At 38.7% G+C, this 20,225-nt stretch overlaps 1 protein-coding gene across 1 annotated transcript in view; it reads left to right on the top strand.

Annotated features, from left to right (window-relative positions):
* Spef2 (sperm flagellar 2) overlaps positions 1-20,225 on the top strand; it is a 171,975-nt gene that overhangs the window by 42,940 nt on the left and 108,810 nt on the right. Inside the window, exon 9 of the mRNA XM_036206928.1 lies at positions 10,851-11,019. Coding sequence (XP_036062821.1) covers positions 10,851-11,019 — 169 coding nt within the window. The remainder of the gene's footprint in view (positions 1-10,850; positions 11,020-20,225) is intronic.

The raw sequence follows: 20,225 nt of genomic DNA, 5'->3' as shown, positions 1-20,225 counted from the left end.
TTACATACTAAACTACTTTTTCCATAAAATTTTAAATGTGACCCTGTTTGGTATCAGGAACATTCCAGATATGATTGTTTATGATGAGATGTTGGTTAATCCAACATAACTGGTATTGGTATCATTTTACAAAAGAGAAAAGATACACAACAAAGGCGCCCTGTTACAATGAAGTCAATGAGTTATTGAGCTGCAAGCCAAGAAAAGCCAAATATGTCCAGCATACCATCAAAAAATAAGAAAAGCAACAAAGGATTCACCATGGTTTTCAGAAGTGACCTGGGCTTGCTGACATCTCAAGATAAAAATCCAAGCTTTCAGCACTGTGCGAGACAACCAATTACTCTTCTTTTCTCCACCCAGTTTGTCAGAGATTGTTCTAACAGCCCTAGGAAATGACTACAGATGTCAACACTCAGATGATAGAGGTCTTCAAATTATCTAATTAAGAATTTTAAGCAGCTATGGCAAAGTGTTTCAGTAAGCAATTATGAGCTGCTTAAAACAAATGGAAAAGTGTAGTCACAGAACAGAGATGTAATAAAAAAATTAGTATTAAATAGAAATTTTATAATGGAAAAGTACAGCATCTGAAATAAGAGCTCAGTGGTTGGGCACATCAGCACAATGAAATAGACAGAGAAAAGATGCAATGACTAGAAAACAGGCTAATAGAAACTGTCCAGTGCAAAGAACAGAAACAGTAGGTTGGAAAATTAAAGAGGGTCCCATCCAGGGACTGGTCACCAATGCCATGTTTGTCTTCTGTCACTGCTAACAATGCTGAGATGAAACATCTTAAGATGAAATCTTTATTTGTAAGCCACAGCTTCAGAAGTTGTAGTTCATGATTGTTTAATCTTGTTCTTTTGGGCCTGTGGAAAGTAGGAAATCATGATGGAAGTATACGGTAGGGAAGCCTGTTACATACTGGCAGCAAGAAACTCAAACAGATAAGCTAGGGTTCCAGTATATTCCCATCTAAGTCACACTCTCATAACGTAACTTCCCATCAGCACCCTACCACCTTACAGTGCCATTCCTTGCTCATAATGCCAGTTAGATGACCAAGCTCCCAGTCCATAGGCTATGGAGATAACTCAAGACAAAGAGTATCACACATATTATTTCAGCCCTGGAGTAGAAATTAAATGGGGCTAGAGTGCTCAAAAATAATGTCAAAAAATTTCTTGAACTTACCAAGAGACATCAATATATAGATTCAAAAAGTCAAGCAAACTGCAAATAAGATAAATCCAACTAAGTTCAGGTAGAGACATATCATAACTAAATTTATGAAAACTTGGAAAAGAAGGCACCATGAATGTCCCCTAAGGAAACTCCCACAGAGAAAAGTATTTTGAATGACAGATCACTTCTTCCCAGAAACCAGAAATGATGTATTTTCAAGTGACAGAGCAAAGAACTCTCAGCCCAGAGTATTATATTCCAGGGCCTGGAAAGATGGCTCAGAATGTGAGAGCATTTGTTGCTTTTGCAGAGGACCCAGGTCTAATCTCCAGCATCCACAGGGTGGGTCACACTATCCAGTGACAAGGAATTTAATGTCGTTTTCTGGCCTCTGCAGAAACCAGCCATACATGTGCTACACAAACATACATGCAGGCAAAACACTCAAACAAATAAAATAAAAATTTTAAAAAGTTTTAAAGAAACCTATCATGAATGAAGAGGAAATTTGACATTGTTAGGTGATGGTTACTAAGAACATTTGCTGCCAGCATATCTAAATTTCAGCAGGTAGCTAAAAGATGTTTTCTTACCAGGAAAGAAGTTCCCTTATAAAACAAAACTTGAAATAGGCAAAGCAGAGAAACAACACCATAAACAACAGGATAAGTGAGAAGAGGTTCCCTTCTCCTCCTGAGAAGGCAGATCAAGTGAGGCAAAAGTATGATGCTGTGCAATGCACACACTGTGCAACACACACACTGAAAAGCACACATTGTGCAATGCACTTCTCAGTGTGCACAGTGGAAACTTTTTGTTACAATCTGATGAATTTAAAGAGGCAAAGGAGGCCATGTTTCTTTGTTTTCTGTCAGTGATAAAATGATGCTAGTAGATGTATATATTGTATATACACAAGATAATATGTATCACATATGCTAAGTAACCTGTACAGGCTATGTTACAGATAGATTAAAATAGATATGAAGAAATAATCATTTAATCCATAGTAAACAGGGAAAATAAACAGAATGAATTAAAACTCCATGAAATTAGTAGACTTCACCTTCATATAATAATTTTATCTCTAAATACAGTAATCTAAAGGCAGTGATTAGGAGATCAAAAAATATAATCAAAGTTTATGACCTCTCAAAGAAATTAATTTCAAATAAAATGTTATAAACAGATTAGGGTATATACATACATATATATATGTGTGTGTGTGTATGTTTGTATATATTATATGTTACATACATTAACCAAAATAAAACAAGGGATTTTATATTGATATAAGGAACAATAGACATTAGGACAAAGAAAACCACCAGAAACAGAGAAGAACATCACATATAGTAAAGGAGTCTATGCAACGAAAAGTCAAAACATCTTTGTCATGTTTCCTCTAATATTCCAACTTCAAAATAGGAAGAAAATCTGACCAAAAACAGATTTAAAGACCTTTAACCATAGAGACCTCAACAACTTACAGAAATTTCTCAGAAACTCAGCAATGCTGTAGTAGAAACCAGCACTGCCAACAAATGAGCTCTAATAACTGTCATAACACACTTCATCCAGTAACAGGGTAATATTGATTACACTCAAAGCATTACAGAAACTGTATGTACAGATACAGTGTGTGTGTGTGTGTGTGTGTGTGTGTGTGTGTGTGTGATGACTATTCTTGGTTGTCAACTTGACTACAGCTGAAATCAACTAAAAGCCCTGTGGCTAGGTACATCTGTGAGGGTTTTTTTTTTCTTCTTAATTAAGTCATTTGAAGTGCAAAGACCTACTTTTATTTTTATTTTTTTGAGCTGAGGATCGAACCCAGGGCCTTGTGCTTGCTAGGCAAGCGCTCTACCACTGAGCAAAATCCCCAACCCAAGACCTACTTTTAATCCAGATCTTTTGAGGTGGGAAGGTCCACCCCTAATCTGGGCCCCACCTTCTTATGACAGCTAAAGGACATGGAAGAAGGAAACTGTCTCTCTTTGTCTGCTTACCCTTGCTCTTGCTGGCAAGTTCATTCCTTCACTGACATTAGAGCCTACATTATTATTATTTGGGCATATACTGAAGACTGGATGAGACAACCAGCCTTGTTGACTGAAAAACTAATCTTTTCTTAGACTTTTCATTGGTAGCCATTCTTATACTAGCTGGACTGTAAGGACTGTAATCCACTCTAATAAACTAGATAGATAGATAGATAGATAGATAGATAGATAGATAGATAGATATTCATTCTATCAATTATTTTCCTCTAGAGAGCTTTGACTAATTCAATATTCTAGGGTATAGATATAGTGGTTTTAAACCTTCCTAATGCTGTGATCTTTTAATACAGTTCCTTGTGTTGTAGTGACACCCAACCATAAAATTATTTTATTGATACTTAACTATAATTTTGCTATTGTTATGAATCAAGTTAGTATCCAATATGCAGGATATCTGATATGTGACTCTAAAAGGGGTTGCAACTCACAGATTGAGAATTGATAGCATAGAATAAACCTCAACAAACTGAAAACACTTAAAACTTGGGATATAGTTTTTGAGGAGTAGAATCAAAAGAGAAATCCATGTTATTCAGCCATGCTTCAGTAGAAGGGCACACATCAGTGAATATATAGGCAACACAAATTGGACTTAATTGGTAAACATAAGAGACAGAAGATGAGTAGGTGGGTAGGGATTATGGATGGAAGTGAATGTGGTCAGAACTCTTTGTATGAAATTATCAAAGAATAAAAAAAAATGAGAGGAGATTCTCTTTTTACCTAGCTTCTCTGGGATGGTGGATTGTAGCCTAGTTATCCTTTACTTTGCATCTAATATCCATTTAAGAGTGAGTACATTCCATGTTTGTCTTTCTGTGTCTGTATTTCCTCACTCAGATGATTCTTTCTAGTTCCATCCATTAGCCTACAAATTTCATGACGTTATTGTTTTTCACCGCTGAGTAAATACTTCATTGTGTAAATGTACAACATTTTCTTTATCCGTTCTTTGGTTGAGAGGCATCTAAGTTGTTTTCAGATTGTGCCTATTGCAAATAGTGCTGCTATGAACATGGCTGAGCAAGTGACCTTGTGGTATGATTGAGCATCTTTTTGGTATGTGCCCAAGAGTGGTATTGCTGGGTCTTGAGGTAGATCAATTCCCAATATTCTGAGAAACCACCATACTGATTTCCACAGTGGTTGTACAAGTTTGCACTGCCACCAACAGTGGAGGAGTGTTCCCCTTACTGGACATCCTCTCCAACATAAACTATCATCTGTGTTTTTTATCTCAGCCATTCTGACAGGTGTAAGATGGAATCTCAGTGTCATTTTGATTTACATTTCCCTGATGACCAAGAATGTTGAATAATTCCTTGAAGGTCTTTCAGCCATTTGAGATTCTTCTGTTGAGATTTCTCTATTTCTATCTCTACCCCATTTTCTAATTGGATTATTTGATCTTTTGAGGTCTGGTTTCTTAAGTTCTTTATATATTTTGAAGATCAGCCCTCTGTGAGATGTGGGGTTGGTGAAGATCTTTTCCCATTCTGTAGGCTACATTTTGTCTTATTGTCTGTGTCCTTTGCCTTATAGAAGCTTCTCAATTACGTGGCTAGATCTGTTGGGGGAGCCAATGGTAGTGGTACCAGGACTTATCCCAGGTGCATGAAATGGCTTTTTGGAACACATTCCCTAGGGTAGGACACCTTGCTCAGCCTTGACATAGGGAGAAATGCCTTGGTCCTGCCTCAGCCTAGTATGCCAAACTTTGATGACTCCCCAAGGGAGGCCTTACCCTCTCTGAGGAGCAGATGGGAGAGGGATGTGGAGAGGTGAGGGAGAAAGGAGAAGGAGAGGGAGGGAGAACTGGGATTGGTATGTAAAATGAAAGAAAAATTTTAAAAAATAAATAATAAAAAATGAGAAGAGAAACTCCAAGTACAAAATTAAAAACACATTTCTAAATAAATAATCCTCAGATCTAATAGTAACTCTTAAGGGAAATATAAAAGTATATTGGATGAGAAGAACTGAAAGTACAACACAGGAAATCTTTTGAGACACAGCAAGAACAGTGCTGACAGAAATTTACAATGTAGACTATTATGTCAAAAGAATGTTAAGTTTTCCGTCATTGATGCTGCCACCTCGGGCATTTAAACTAGGGAGGGAGAAATGAACTCAAAGTGAAAAGGAAGGACATAACATGGAGCATAAAGAGAGATGACACAACCTGTGAGTACCAGGAACAAAGCAGGCTTTACCTCAGAGCTATTAGACACCAGAAGGATTAGAAGAGTATGAATCACAGAGCACCCTTGCCTATGCTAACAGAAGAGATGAGCTGATTTCTCAGAAAACACAGATGCTGCAATGTACCTCCATGAAATTTGGCAGGCTCTACAACTAGTTGAATTTGTATAGTCCTATAACCCTTAAGGAAATTAAATTTGTAAGTTTAAAAGCCTTCAAAAAGAAATTTCAGTCCCAGATGTTATTAAAGATTTCTCCCAGACATTTGGAGAATTAATGGCTAGACTTCATTTCCAAAACAATTATACACATGCCTTCCAGAGAAGAAAAACGATCAAATTCTAGTTCATTTAACGAAGTTACTATTACCCCCTTATTTTGTAAATATAGATGAGACTATTATTAAATTCCTCGGTTCTGTGATTCATGAGATAATGAAGAGTATGATCTGTTGGTAGAAGGGCCAACACACATATCAGCCGATCAGAATAGTGAAGTCCAAATACAGAACATCACAAAATGACCCACTTGATTGGGGTAAGATTCTAAAATAATTTGATGAAAGAAAGACAGCCTTGTTAGGAAATAATACTGGTGCAATTAATATTCACAGGCACAAAAATAAAAATTGTATTTGACCTGTTATATACTTTTCACATAACATATAAATATTCAATGAAAGTGAGTCCTCAGTAGAAATGTAAAGTAGGGTATAACATTTTTCACATGAGAGAAGTGTTTTGTTGTCCTGTGATTAGCCTTAGATATGATACCAAAACCATGATTTGTAAGAGAAACTTGACAGACTCTACTTCATTACAATTGATGACCTTTTGCTATGCAAAAGATAGAAGTCAAAAAATGGACTTTTACAAAATGTAAAGGCTGCTTTGAAAAAGACAGTAAAACATAGGGTTGGATAGAGTATTTATAGAACACAATTTGAACAGAGGAATGATAGCTGGCATGCACATTCTCTAAAGTTGTGGAAGAAAAACAACTGACTTCCCTGTCCCCAAAAGCTGTAACCTGCCAAAGGCTCCTCAGTCAGTGGCAAGGCATCACTGTTTGCCTCAGTAGAGTGGGCCATACATAGGTTATCTGTGCTCCAGCTGCTGACCCTTTATCCATGTGCATATGGACAGCACTAATTGTACTCTCAGTGAACTGTGAAGAAGAAAAGAGAGGAAGAGGAGGAGGAGGAAGAAGAAATGAACTTGGGAGGAGGATGATATGAGGGCATAGATCCAGCAGGAGTTTGAGAATGGGCTGAGTTGGGTATGAATACAGTATATTCATTTATGAAATTACCAAAGTGTATGTAATTGTAAGAAACAGAAAGAAATACACAAAAACTTTACCAGAAAGCAAAACAAAAGTCAATCCAAACTAGAAAATTCATCGAAGAAAGAAAATAGCGTATTACTTAACAACACATACATAAATCTCAACTTCATTAGTCATTAGAGGAATTTAAACTGAGAACACAGTGAGAGACTGTTACACACACTTGTCAGAATGTCTAAAATGAAGGAAAATGATACCAAATTCTGCTCACACTGATATGTAGTGCCTTGTAAGCAAGAGGAGTGTGAGTGTGAAAATGGTAAAGCCCTTCTGGAAAATAGTTTAGCAGTTTTCTAAAAAGCTGAACATACAACTTCCATGTAGACACTTTTCCTTAAGAGCTTCAGATGTATATTGACCCAAAAGACTATGAACATAAGCTTATAAAATCCATATAGTAATAGCTTAATACTAATAGTGACCCATGTGTCTTTCAGCAAGCAATGTTAAATTGTGGTATGTCCATACCATGACATATACTGAGCAATAAAAAGAATAAATTATTTGTACATGACACACCCTGATAGAATTGCCAGATATGATGCTGAATGAAAAGTCAATCCCTAAAGTTTATGAACCATATGATTCCATTTATAGATGTATAGCCTGGGTCTTAGCCAACAACTCAAAAACACTCTGCCTCAGCTTCTTGAGTGTGGGGATTATATCATGTACCACCATGTTCACACATTAGATTTTAGTGTGTGTGTGTGTGTGTGTGTGTGTGTGTGTGTGTGTGTGTGTGTGTGTATTCAGGTGACTGAGTGTGTGTGTGTGTGTGTGTGTGTGTGTGTGTGTGTATTCAGGTGACTGAGTGTGTGTGTGTGTGGGGGGGGGGTGTCAGGTTGGGAGAAGGCCAAAGGACAACTTGCAGAAATCAATTCTCTCCTTTTGCAATGGTTGCTGGATACTGAGCTCAAGTTATCAGGCTTTGGAAAATCTGTCGCTCCCACCACATTTTTTAAGGATCTCTTGCTGATTTTGGAGCTCAGCAGATAGGCTAGTCTGGCTGCCCATCAAGCCAGGGATCTACCAATTTCTGCATTCTCAATGCTAAGAGTACAACAGTGTAATATCACACCAGGCTTTTTTGTGTTGGTTCTGGGGTTTGAATTTGTGTCCTCTTGCTTACAAGGCAAGAACTTTACTGCCTGGACCATTTCTCCAGTCTAGTTATATAGCACTTTTAAAGTTAGAGAATTACAGAAACTGGGACTGTCTCCAAAGAAAGATTGTTGGGAGAGAAGAGAATAAGGCTACAGAAATGTCACATTAGTAATTCTGAGGCTTTTCGAGTGTTCTGTGTCTAAACTATATCAATGCCAAATCATGGCTGTAGTAACAAAGCAAAATTTTACTTATATGAGGTAAGCTGATAGAATTTGGATCATTTAAGAAAATGGAATAGCTAGTCCAAATGTACACATACATTTTTAATGAATAATTTTTAACATTTTTATTTATGTAGGAATATATGAGTATGATGGTGCCCACAGAACTTGGAAGAGAGTATCGGATTCCTTGGAGCTAGAGTTATAGACTGTTGTTAGTTGCCTGGTACAGATGCTGTGAACTGAACTCAGATACTCTAGAAGAACAGCATGTTTTCTGAACCACAGAGCAGCTCTGAAGTCCCAGATAATCTTAAGAATTAGGAAAAATAAAATAAAAAACAGAAAAAAAAATGCCGGGCAGTGGTGGCACATGCCTTAAATCCTAGCACTCGGGAGGCAGAGCCAGGCAGATCTCTGTGAATTCAAGGCCAGCCTGGTCTATAGAGTGAGATCCAGGACAGGCACCAAAACTACCTGGAGAAACCCTGTCTCAAAAAACTAAAAAAGGAAGAAAGAAAAAAAGAATTAGAGTTAATTGCTTATAGTTCTGTGCCTAGGAATGGTTTCCCACAAACATTTGTCCCACCCATGTTAGCATAATATTGATATTATAATTGTTCAAGTCTTGTTTATTCAGCCATTTCTAGGAGAGACTATTTCATAGCACATTTCCAGATACCCTGGCTATTACAATATGTCTGCCCCCTCTTCTGTGACATTCCATGAGGCATAGATGCAGAAGCTGTGATGAAGATGTTGAACTCAGGATTCCAAAATCTTTTAATCTTGGTATTGCCTTTAGTATGCTTTTCTGTGATGGCCTCCATTTGCTATAAAGAGAAGCCTCCTTGATGAGGGTGGTAGATAAGATGTAGAATGCTGGTCTAAGCAAAGTGCTGGTAGTAGAAATGTAGTAAAAGAGAGGCTATCAACCTGAGAATGAGGGGGTAGGGGAGGGGTTTGAGAGAGGGCAACTGGGAGGGGCCAGAGGGGAGGGAAGGGATGGGGGAAGTGATGTAATTCAATTTCAATTTAAAACATTAAAAAATTTTAAAAGGACATGAACTAGAGGGGAAGGGGAGCAGATATGGGAGAACTGGGTTGTGAACATGATCAGTATAGTGTACGAAATTCTCTAAGGATTGATGGAATATTATTTTTTAAAAAAGAATTACAATGAAGAAGAAAGGGTGACCTTCAGACCAGAAGCCACTGTACATGTTTTTCTTCTTTCCCCGGAACCTTAGCCGGTCGGGTTGGGAGAGTGTGAGTGAGGTCAGAGTCCCCAGGAGCAAGGTTATCAGTATCCATGAAGACTAGAGAGACTGCTTTCGAGAGCATTTCTGCTTTAGCAGCCTTTGTAGCAGTTACTGTCACTGTGTGCTTCTGTATGAGAAACTTCACAGTAAAGGCCAGAGAGCTGGCTGGTTTTTTTTTTTTTTTTTCATTTCTTTTTGTGAGTGAAATATATGGAGTAATTTAGTGGACTGCAATTACAAAGCCTGACCACCTCCACAAATGTCACACTGAAATCACCATGAAAAAGGAATATTAAAATACTGCAAGAAGGAACACAGGTAATTTTAGCTTTCCACTCTGGCAAGTGATGGGGTAAGAAAAGAGAATCGATGCCCAAGTAGGATGAGAGCTGATTTTTCAAGACTCCTGACCACATATATAACCCTTTAAACAAGAAAGGTTTTTAGATCTGTACCCATTGAGAAACAGATCCCTGTACCACCCCTTCCAGCTCTTGGCGGTCTCTATTTTAATTTATGTCCTCAAACACATCTTTTCTAAGCATGCTGCATTCATGGAAGCACAGAATATCTGTCCTTTTGTATCAGGGTTTTTTTTTATTCACTTAGCGTTTCTTCAAGGTCCATCCATGTTGCAAATACAACTCTTTTTTGTTGTTGTTGTTGTGATTTCAAATTCTAGATGAACCATTTTTTAAAAAGAGACATTTTCAGAGTCATGCCAACCTCTCTTCCTTTCACACATTTTGTTCCTCTCAGAGATGTTTTCCGGTCACTCTGCCCTGGTTTCCTCTGAGACATTCTTTAGGCCTCAGTTTAGCAGACATTTCCTCAAAGAGGCTTTTCTCAAAACAACAAATCTGGTCAGGCCACGCTGTTACAGTCTCCTATTGTATCATTCTCAGCTGAATCTCTTGTTTACATCATTACTTTTATTTACCCTTCTTTCCAGAGCTGGCTATAGGAGACTATGAATTGCATTTGCTCTTTTATCTTATGAAATGTCTGGAACTTAAACATTGCTTGGTGTCACTGGCTCTTCAAACCTTTCTTATTATCTGTGGTGCAAAAGAACAGTTTATCTAAAGCAATGAGGGTGATCCAAAAACTTAGGCTTTTTAATTCCCAGCTTTGGCATCCAATGACTGCAATCTTAGGACATAATTTAAATGATCTAACATTTTACTTCTGTTAGTAATGACTAGAATAAATGCATACCAAGGCTCCCTTAAGATAACAGTTTATGTGCATATCATCATAACAAAAAAGTCTAATGTATGTTGGTAATTCTGACTTTGTACATGTGATAACCTTTAAAATTGTTTGAATTAATCATTTCTGTTTAAGTCAAACGAAGGGGAATCATATATAACTACAAAACAGAACAGTGATTGAGGTGTATATTTCACTAAACTCTTCATAATCCCTCCCTTTTTTTCTTTTTGTCCCAGTAGTCTTATTCCACATAAGATGATGCATGATTGGAAAGAGCTGTTTTTTAGCGGAAATCCCATCTATGAACAGACTTCTCTTAAACATGGGGTTGCAGAGTCCACCGCGGAATATCTTATAGAGCTGGAGAAAAGGAACTTGCTTGATAGAAACGACTATGAAGACTATAAGGTACATATTAACATGGAATAATTTCAGTAAATGAAACACAATAAATCACTTTCCTTAATGCTAATTTGTGTATTTTACTTAATTCCTATTAATGAAAATAGACATGTTACATTTGCATTTTCTCTTGTATTAATTCATATATATAAATAAGTTTTACTTGCTTAAAATATTCATCATTATTGTCTGATATTCACAGTAATATTGAAGCAGTCTAAAAATAATTAACTGTAATACATTGAACAGATGTCAGAAGGATACCATGCTAGAATTTTTCTTTTATGAACTTTCTATCTTTGTTTCAAAAACCATTGTTAAAAGCTGATTTCCAAAGTAACTTATCTCGGTAATATATTGCTTTTCAGGCAAAATGGAAAAGAAGGTGGTTATGGTTTAGAGTGGCATAAATCTATACAATAGTTTATGCAAATAACAAAAGTTTTGGATACAGATTATACATTTAACATATATATTTCAGTTCAATATTATTTCACATTTAAATTATACCTATTTATGACATCACTGTGATAAATTGGTACAGGCATACTATAGTTGGTTTATAACTAGTTATGATATATTTTGTATTGAGTTAAGAGAGGAGTTCAAAGAAATCATTAATATTTTAAGGAAAAGGAAATGCCACACCTGCCTGTTAGAAAGCTGCTAGAAATCTTTGGGACTAGACAGTGGGCATTGTCCACTGCTAACTGTAGACCTCAGGTATCTAATCCCTAAGCGCGAAAGACATTTGGTGCCTCAATTTATGAAATAATAATGTACCTCTCTTATATTTTTCTTACGAAGCTCATTTACGATGATAAATGTTAAATGCACTGTGTATTAGATTTAAGTAATAAATACTAGTTCATTTCACTACCCGATTATCCCTATCTCATATCATCTCACCCTTAGTAGTAAAGATATAAAAGTTGTGGCTCTCAAACGCAGGTTCTGGTAAATGTAGAGCCATGGAATGAAGGTTAGCAAATACAATAGGAAAACAGGAATGAGTAACGGGATTAGACCTAATCATGCACTGATAATCAGTGAAGAGTTAATAAACATTTACTATGAAGATGGATGTATAAAATGAATTCATGACAATAACCAGGGAAATGGACAAAATAGTATGGATGTGTAGATCTTTTTTTTTTTTTTTTCAAGACAGGGTTTCCCTGTGTAGCTTTGCGCCTTTTCTGGAACTCACTTGGCAGCCCAGGCTAGCCTTGAACTCACAGAGATCCGCCTGCCTCTGCCTCCTGAGTGCTGGGATTAAAGGTGTGCACCACCAACGCTGGATATGTAGATCTTAAAGGAAGTTAAGACTGTAAAAAGTTAAGGAAACAATATCAAATTATGGGAAATGAAGTGTAAACTTTATTTTAATTGAATGACAATGTATTTATATCCTTGATAGGATTATTATGTACTCTGGATTGAGTAGAAACTTAAGAACTACATATAGATTTTATTTTATGTGGCTGAGGAATAGTATGTGCACCTTTAGTATGCCAACCCAAAAGATAATGTCACAGAAGAAAAGATGTTTTTTGATAAATATCAGACGATGTTAAGGTATTTCTTGCCATTAAACGTTAAGAAGTCATTGCTGCCTTTGATCCCAGCACTCGGGACGAAGAGGCAGGCAGATCTCTGTAAGTTCAAGGCCAGCCTGGTCTACAGTGTGAGTTCCAGGACAGGCTCTAAAGCTACACAGAGAAACCCTGTCTTGGAAAACAAAACAAACAAACAAAAATCATTGTTGTCCAATTCAAGCAGAATTATTTGTCAGCTTTGGCTGATTTGTAATTCAGTGGTTGTCCCTCAGTTATTGGTGGGAACAGTTTAGTCTACTTTGTAATCAGGAGACCAGGTAGGCCACAGCTGAACACGGCTCTGTGTTTTTAACTATTTTTGTTGTTTGGGAAATGGTTACCACAGGAACACGTTTGTCTTACCCACATCCTGAGGCCCCTGGCATGTTTCGTTGGCAGGAAACTGTCGACTTTTGTAGGAGTTTGTGAATATCTGTCAGTCAGTGCAGTTCTTTTTGTGTAGTGTCTTTGCTGTTTTTCTAGAAATGAAAATTTCCTTACAGTTTCCTTGTTTATGTGCTTTGTTCTTTGTAACTGCAGAGTTAAATTTGGTCCTATGCAGGTTGTCAGAAAAACAGATTTTTCATATTCTGTTCACTATTATGAGAACTTCGTTCACTTGAAGAACTTCATCTAAATATTCCTACGTACAGAAAAAGTCAATATTTCAACTCATAAAATGTTATCAGTCTTAACAGTCTATACCAAATACAGAAGAATAGTTTATCCTGGTTTAGGTCATAGACTAGTTGACTAGTTTCCCATATTTGGAATTGATAAATTGGTTCAAGATTTCTAATACTAGATGCAAATGCAGAACTTCAGATGTATTTGCATCCTTGGCATGCTTTATTGATAATTGTACCTTCTATCCCCAAAGAACTGACATTATCCAGGTTTGAGCTCAGGACTAAGAATTCACACTCTTGTGGTATCCTACCATCTTGCTCTGTTTCTACAATAGGTACTTGTAAAGAAATGCTAGCCAATGACTAATGTTTCTAGAAATCTTCCTATCTGCTAAGATGGAAGAGCATCATGAAACAGCCATCCCCAGTGGGGGTTGGGTCCCAGGCAGCTGCCACGGGGTAAAGAGAGTGAATCTATCAAAGCATAGGAAGAAGCTTTTCACACCCAATAGATAGGCATGAGTAGTGACTCAACAAGGTATTCACCCAACCTTTCCAGCATAACTGTCAGCACAATCACGGAAAGCAGGCAGATCCATGGTTCCTCCTGGTGAATTTGTGATCCTCCCCAATCCCAAATGATGTCCTGCCTAAGGGTCTTACTGGGAAAAATCTTCCACGACATTCTATTTTTCACATAAGCATATTATTAACAGTTGCCTGTTGAGTTCAGGAGTAACAGTCAGTTTCTACATCCTTGGATTCTGTATCCACAGAGTCAACCAGTCACTGTATCTCAAATAATTTTTCACATAAAGACCATTTCGTCCTGTGATTATTCCCCAGACAATATAATCGAATAACCTATTTTCCATAGGACTTACATGACCTAGAGTATTCTAAGCAATCCAGAGATGATTTAAAGGATACAGAGTGATACTCATGAATGACACAAGGAACTCCAGCTTCTTATAAATAATTTGAAAGAAAGCCATTTTCTTTCTATCACATCATCTATCTTACTTCAACTTCTAGGCAATGATTTTTCTATCATGGCTACTTTTACTTTTAATAACAGTATGCTGTTTTGATTTATGATTATTTAAGTTGGTGGTGGTTGATTGCTTACAACTTTCCATGACTGGACTTTGTGATATGTTTAATGTTTAATGCTATGGTCCAATCTCTAAAGTCACATCCCTTTAATAACACTCTTATCTTCAAATATGTGCATATGTGCATATAATGATATTTCTTTTCACTGGGAGTTTTTTTTGTTTTTTTGTTTTTTTGTTTTTTGTTACCAAATAATGAGAATGAGAAACTAAATGGGAGAGGGAGTTACTGTTCTCCTAAGAAGCCTGTTCAAACTTGGAAATTTCAGGCACCATTTTGTTTCTGTTCCCTTGAGTTAGTACAGAAGTGATCTGAGGTAGACTGCTCTCTTTGCAAAAAACACTGCAGTTTAGACAGTTGTTTCTTGGAGTTTTGTTGTTGTTGTTTTAGATCAGGGTGGTCATAACCATTAGAGTTGTTCTGTGGCCTAAGCACAGGGAGATATGGTATGAAGTCCAACATGATATTCTCCCAAGGACACATGGGTATCAGGAGAAATTCACCAATGGTAAAGTTTTTTGTTTTGTTGTTGTTCTCTAATTAACACAGGACATTGTGATTTGGAAAGCAATGGCTGCTATGATTCTCTGCATTCCAAAGGAAGGTTGTAGAAGGGACAGTGTAGCTTGCAGGACAGATGAAGAACTGTATAGGAACCTATTGTTTTGTGATGACTAAGCTGCTCCTTCACTGACCTCCCAAGTGAGTCACTGTGAGCCCTTGTGGAATCTGAGAGCAGGGCAAGCCCTTACCATACAGAGTCTGCACTGTGTCTTCACTGGATTTGAGCAACACTGAGTTCTAAAGACAAAGGACTTTTCACAGACAGTTTTGTTTGTTTGTTTGTTTGTTTGTTTGTTTGTTTTAGCTACTCTTTGTATTCAGACCTCCAGTCCATTGATGTGGCTGCCTAATATATAAAGTTTTCTGTTTTAGATCTTAGAAGATGAAATTTTATGCTGGCTACAACTGATGAACTTTTTGAACTTCTGGTATTATAAGATAAAGTGACTAGGTTGCATAGTAAGTTGCCAGGCTCCCTGAAATGTGGGCCTATGGTCTTCACAATGATCCGTGTTAAATGTTGGGTAACTGACCATGCTAGACTCAGACTTCCTTAGAGAAATAAGTAGAACACTGATAAAATTGTTCTGGGCCTTCTTTTGTATGTGCTAGTATCAAATATGACTGTTTCTATGATAAGGAAGCTGCTGTTAGGACACAAATCATTGGATAACCAAGAAATAGCACTCTTTACATTTCTGCATCATTCAGAATGAATGATGGATTAGGTTAAAGACCAAGGTGTTGGCTACCTATAATATTTCTTCTAGCAAAAACACTATTTAACTAACTGTGGGGTTCCAGTAGCAAGTGAAATGGAGTCAACTTCTGCTTTTCCTTTGTGACCACTGGGCTAAGTTTGTATTTCCTGGCAGTAGATTCAAGCTTCACTCTGGAGATATACCCATCCTACCAATCTCAGTAAAGGGTAGGCACTCTCATCTCCTGGCTTCTCTGGAATCTGAAGGCCAGACTGTCCAGGAGATACCTAACCATACCCATCCCTGATTGGAACTCAAGTGACATCAAAGCTGCCAGTCTCCTTTCCCTGAGTAAATATAGCATTGACAGCTGTTCTGAACTTCCAATACAGAGCCCATCCCATAAGAGTTCTTTGGTGGAATTTCAGACTACAGTAGCAGCCTTGCTAATCACCCTCTTCTTCTACCACCTTCTTGAAAGCAGGGTCCACAACATCACTTTTCCATTGAAGTCTGGCTATCAAACCATTCCCAAACGGTGTTCTAGAAGCCCTGAGATCACATGAGCTGAATAAGCAGTTAGGCAAGATCTGTAACCATCCTTTCTGCTTTTCCTTTGAATGCTGTGTCATTAGCAGGGTCCTGAGTTATGAAACACATATCAAGCCTCAGGGTTTTGGAGTAGTTGGAGGAGAGGAAGCATGGAGAGAGAAGACAATGACAGCAGAAGAGGAGTAGGAACTTCATTCCTGCCCTACCTCTCTGTAAAAGGATGGCTTTTCTCCCCGAGAGCCAACTTTCCCAAATGTAAGAACTAGACTATTGGCTCTAGAATTTTCAAGTTCCAGCCGCAGGAGGTGTGATTCCATTATATTAATGCCTTCTGTAAACCAGGCCACACTGCCAGAAGGTCAGCCAAGAGATCAGGGTCGAGGAGTTGTTGAGATTACACACCTAGAACCAAGATTATCAAGATTGTTTCTCTGAAGAGGACAGAAAGAGGAAGAAGCAGAGGTGGGATGGAGCTAAGTCCTTTGCAGTTGGCCAGTGATGAAAGCAAGCCGGATAAAAACTAGACTAGAAAATGACAATGAAGGTGACATAGAAGAGGTTCTAAAGGTTTGGGAGCATGGTAGGCAATTGCTCTAGCTATCTGGAATGCCCGTGACTGATTCACCAGTCTGTCAGTCATCTGATACACTCTTTAGTGTAGGCCTGAGGGATATCCCATTATAGGAGTATGAAACCAACCTGGTCACACACAACTTCTTCCACAGAGAAGATCTTACCTAGTCAACAAGTGGTTCTTACCCACTACAGGACCCTTGGCTCAGCCCCAGTGCTTATACTTTCCCACCCTCCCAGCTTCTAATGACCTCAGTGTTAGCATTCTGCCCTCACCCCAGCGGCATGACCGCACATGGGCAGTTCAGGAGTTGAGCAAAGGGTCTCGCATCTTACATCATCAGTGTGCACTGGGGATCGTCACACAATCTGTGCCATAAAGAGCTGTGACTCAGACCCCACCCTCTCTCTCTCTGCTCTGCGCCCCCCCCCCACACACACACACAATTTTTCTCTCTGACCTCAGCACGTGCTCTTTCCCAGGCCTGGTTCTTCCCCCACCCCTTCTTCCTCCTAATAAAGCTCTCTGCTACCAGGTAGCACGGCCGTGGCTCATGACCTTTTTGCACGATAACCAGTGCCGTTTATCATTCGTTTCACTCAGTTCCGAGTCCCCTTATGTCTTCTCCTCTGACGGTTTTTAGTGTACTACTCACTTTAGTTTGTAATGAATGATGTTTGGTTGCCTCTGCTGTCCAAGTATGGCAGGGCAGTTCCTTGAGTGTGGACTCCCTCAGGGGAAAATATTTACAATCTCGGTTTCTGCTAACGTAAGTACAGGTAATACTGGATTTCTTTTTCCTCAAGTGATTTAACTATTTGTCGTATTTGAGGATGCTCCTTTGTTAAAAATGAAAACCTGTTATCCATCACCTTTCTGAGGAAAATAACATAAAAACTGAAATCTTATTTACTATTATACTCAAAAGTGGCTTTATCTTTTTCTCCTTGTACTATTGTGATTTAAGGCGTCACACATGTACAAATTATTTCTCATTTATTTCATTTTAAAAGAAATGCTTTTTGCTGCCATTTGAAAGCAATTCTTTAGCTTAATGGAGACAATTTCTTAAAACCATGTTCTATTTCTTTTTTAAAAAAAATTATTTACAAAAAGCAAAATTTTATTAATATCATTCAGGAAATGGGAAATTCCAAGATCAAGTTGCAGGCAGATTTGGTGTCTGGTGAGTGCTCAGTATCTCCTTCCAACATATAATTGATAGCACTGCTGTGCTCACCCTGACCTCACGTCATCAGCTCCTTATTTACCTCAATGGAGCTCTAATCCTGCACCTCACGGTGTGAACACCCCCATCACCTGTTCACCTCCTAGACTAGCCCACCTTCTTAATACAGTTGTGGTGATAATTAAAATCCAACATGGACTTTAGAGGAGACATACCCTTTCAAATCAGTCATGATGAATAATTTGTATGAACGTCTTACAGCATTCATTTACAACTGTTTAGGACTACTAAACAACCAACAATACAAGGAATACCCCCATTCCCCAGGGATGTCCTGTCTGTCTCTGGAGCCAGTCATTGGCCTTCTGTGCTAACAGTTTTGAACTGCGTTTAAACCACTTAATACCTCCTTTCATTTGGCTCCCTTTGTACCATGTTTACATGTACGTCTTGAGGGAGCCTCAATGCACTTAAGGTGCAAACTTCTCTTTTCTTTAAAAAGTTTTGGGATTATGATTTTTTAAATTTTTCTTTTATTTACTTTTTATTAAGAATTTTTTTTATTCATTTTACATACCAATCAAAGATCCCCCTCCCTCTTCCTCCCACCCCTCCAGCTTCCCCCTCTCAACCCCCCCTCCATTCCCTCCTACAAGAAGGTAAGGCCTCCCATGGGGAGGTACATTTAGAAGAGGCAGGTCTAAGCCCCTCCCCCTGCCTCAAGGCTGTGTGGGGTGTCCCATCATAGGTAGTAGGCTCCAAAAAGCCTGCTCATGCACCAGGGATGGATTCTGCTCCTACTGCCAAGGGAGGCCCCTTAAACAGATCAAGCTACAAAACTGTCTTGCTATGCAGAGGGCCTAGCCCAGTCCCATGCAGGCTCCACAGCTGTTGATCCAAATTTCACGAGTTCCCACGAGTTTAGTTTGGTTTGGTCATCTCTGCAGGTTTCCCCGTCATGATCTTGAGGCCCTTGTTCATAGCATCCCTCTTCTCTCCGACCAGACTGTTGGAGCTGGTAGAGAGGGTGCCTGAACTGAACTGGCTTACCCCAGTGATCAGATCGGTGAATACCCTAACTGTCATCATAGAGCCTTTCTCCAGTAACTGATGGAAGCAGATGCTGAGATCCACAACCAGGCACCAGGGATTATAGTTGTTTAATTACAACATTTCTCCCTTCCTTTTCTCCCCTCAAAACCCTCCTGTATCCATACCTCTCCCCACCTATTTCAAAATAATTTCTCTCTCTCTCTCTCTCTCTCTCTCTCTCTCTCTCTCTCTCTCTCACACACACACACACACACACATGCATACACCATTATGGCAAGCATAAATGTGTATGTACATACATATATATTCCTAAATATAGCTTTTACAGTCCCTATAATGCTGTATGTAAGCTTTGGGGGCTGACCATTTGGTGCCAAACAACCAGTTGGTATGCTCTTCCCAGGGAAGGGCCACTCTCCCATCTCCTCAGTTGCCTAAAGTTCTTTGTGTAGAGTTGAGGCCTTGTGGGCTTTTCTCCATCCATGGTGTCATCCTTGTTCTGCTCACACTTAGGCAATAGTGTTGGTGAGACTGTACGGGCATAGCTTCTGACCTTACTAGGAGACACAATTGCTAATCATTTTTCAGATGTCCTTGATGTTCTTTTATCCTCCTCCTTCCTTTCCCTGTGTTTACCTTCCCCAAGAGCCCTTTTCATTTCCCCTAGTAGATCACTTGTGTTCTGCTTTTCTGCTTTACCCTCTTCTCATCTTTTTCGGTGTTTACCCTCCTCCGCCTCCCTAAGGAGCCCCCCTTTTACCATTTCCTTGCGCCCCAGTCACCCCCTCACTGGTGTTCCCTAACCCTACCATCCTGGCAATGGTCCTGCTTTGCTTTCCTGTCTCCTGTAGTCACTATAGGTTATGTACTCACATCTGAGGGTTGGAAACTAGGTACCTGCAATAAGAGCGAACACAATGACGCTTGCCTTTCCAGGTCTGAGTGACCTCATTAAATCACATAATACGATCTCTTCCAGTTACACCCATACATACCTGCAAAGTTCATGATTTCTTTACAGCTGAATAGTATTCCATAGTGTATCCGTACCGCATTTTCATTATCTATTTGTCGGCTGTATGACTTTTAGGTTGTTGTTATTTCCTAGCTCTTGTGGATACAGCAGCAGTGTACATGGCTGAGCAAATATCTGTGGACTAGGATGCTGAGTCCTTTGGGCATATACTGAGGAGTGGTTCAGCTAGATCAAATACTAGACTTATTTTAGCTTCTTGA

The sequence above is a fragment of the Onychomys torridus genome, chromosome 15 (assembly GCF_903995425.1).
Source record: "Onychomys torridus chromosome 15, mOncTor1.1, whole genome shotgun sequence".
NCBI lineage: Eukaryota > Metazoa > Chordata > Mammalia > Rodentia > Cricetidae > Onychomys > Onychomys torridus.
Note: the sequence above shows the minus strand (reverse complement) of the source record. Positions and strands in the feature narration are given on the sequence as shown.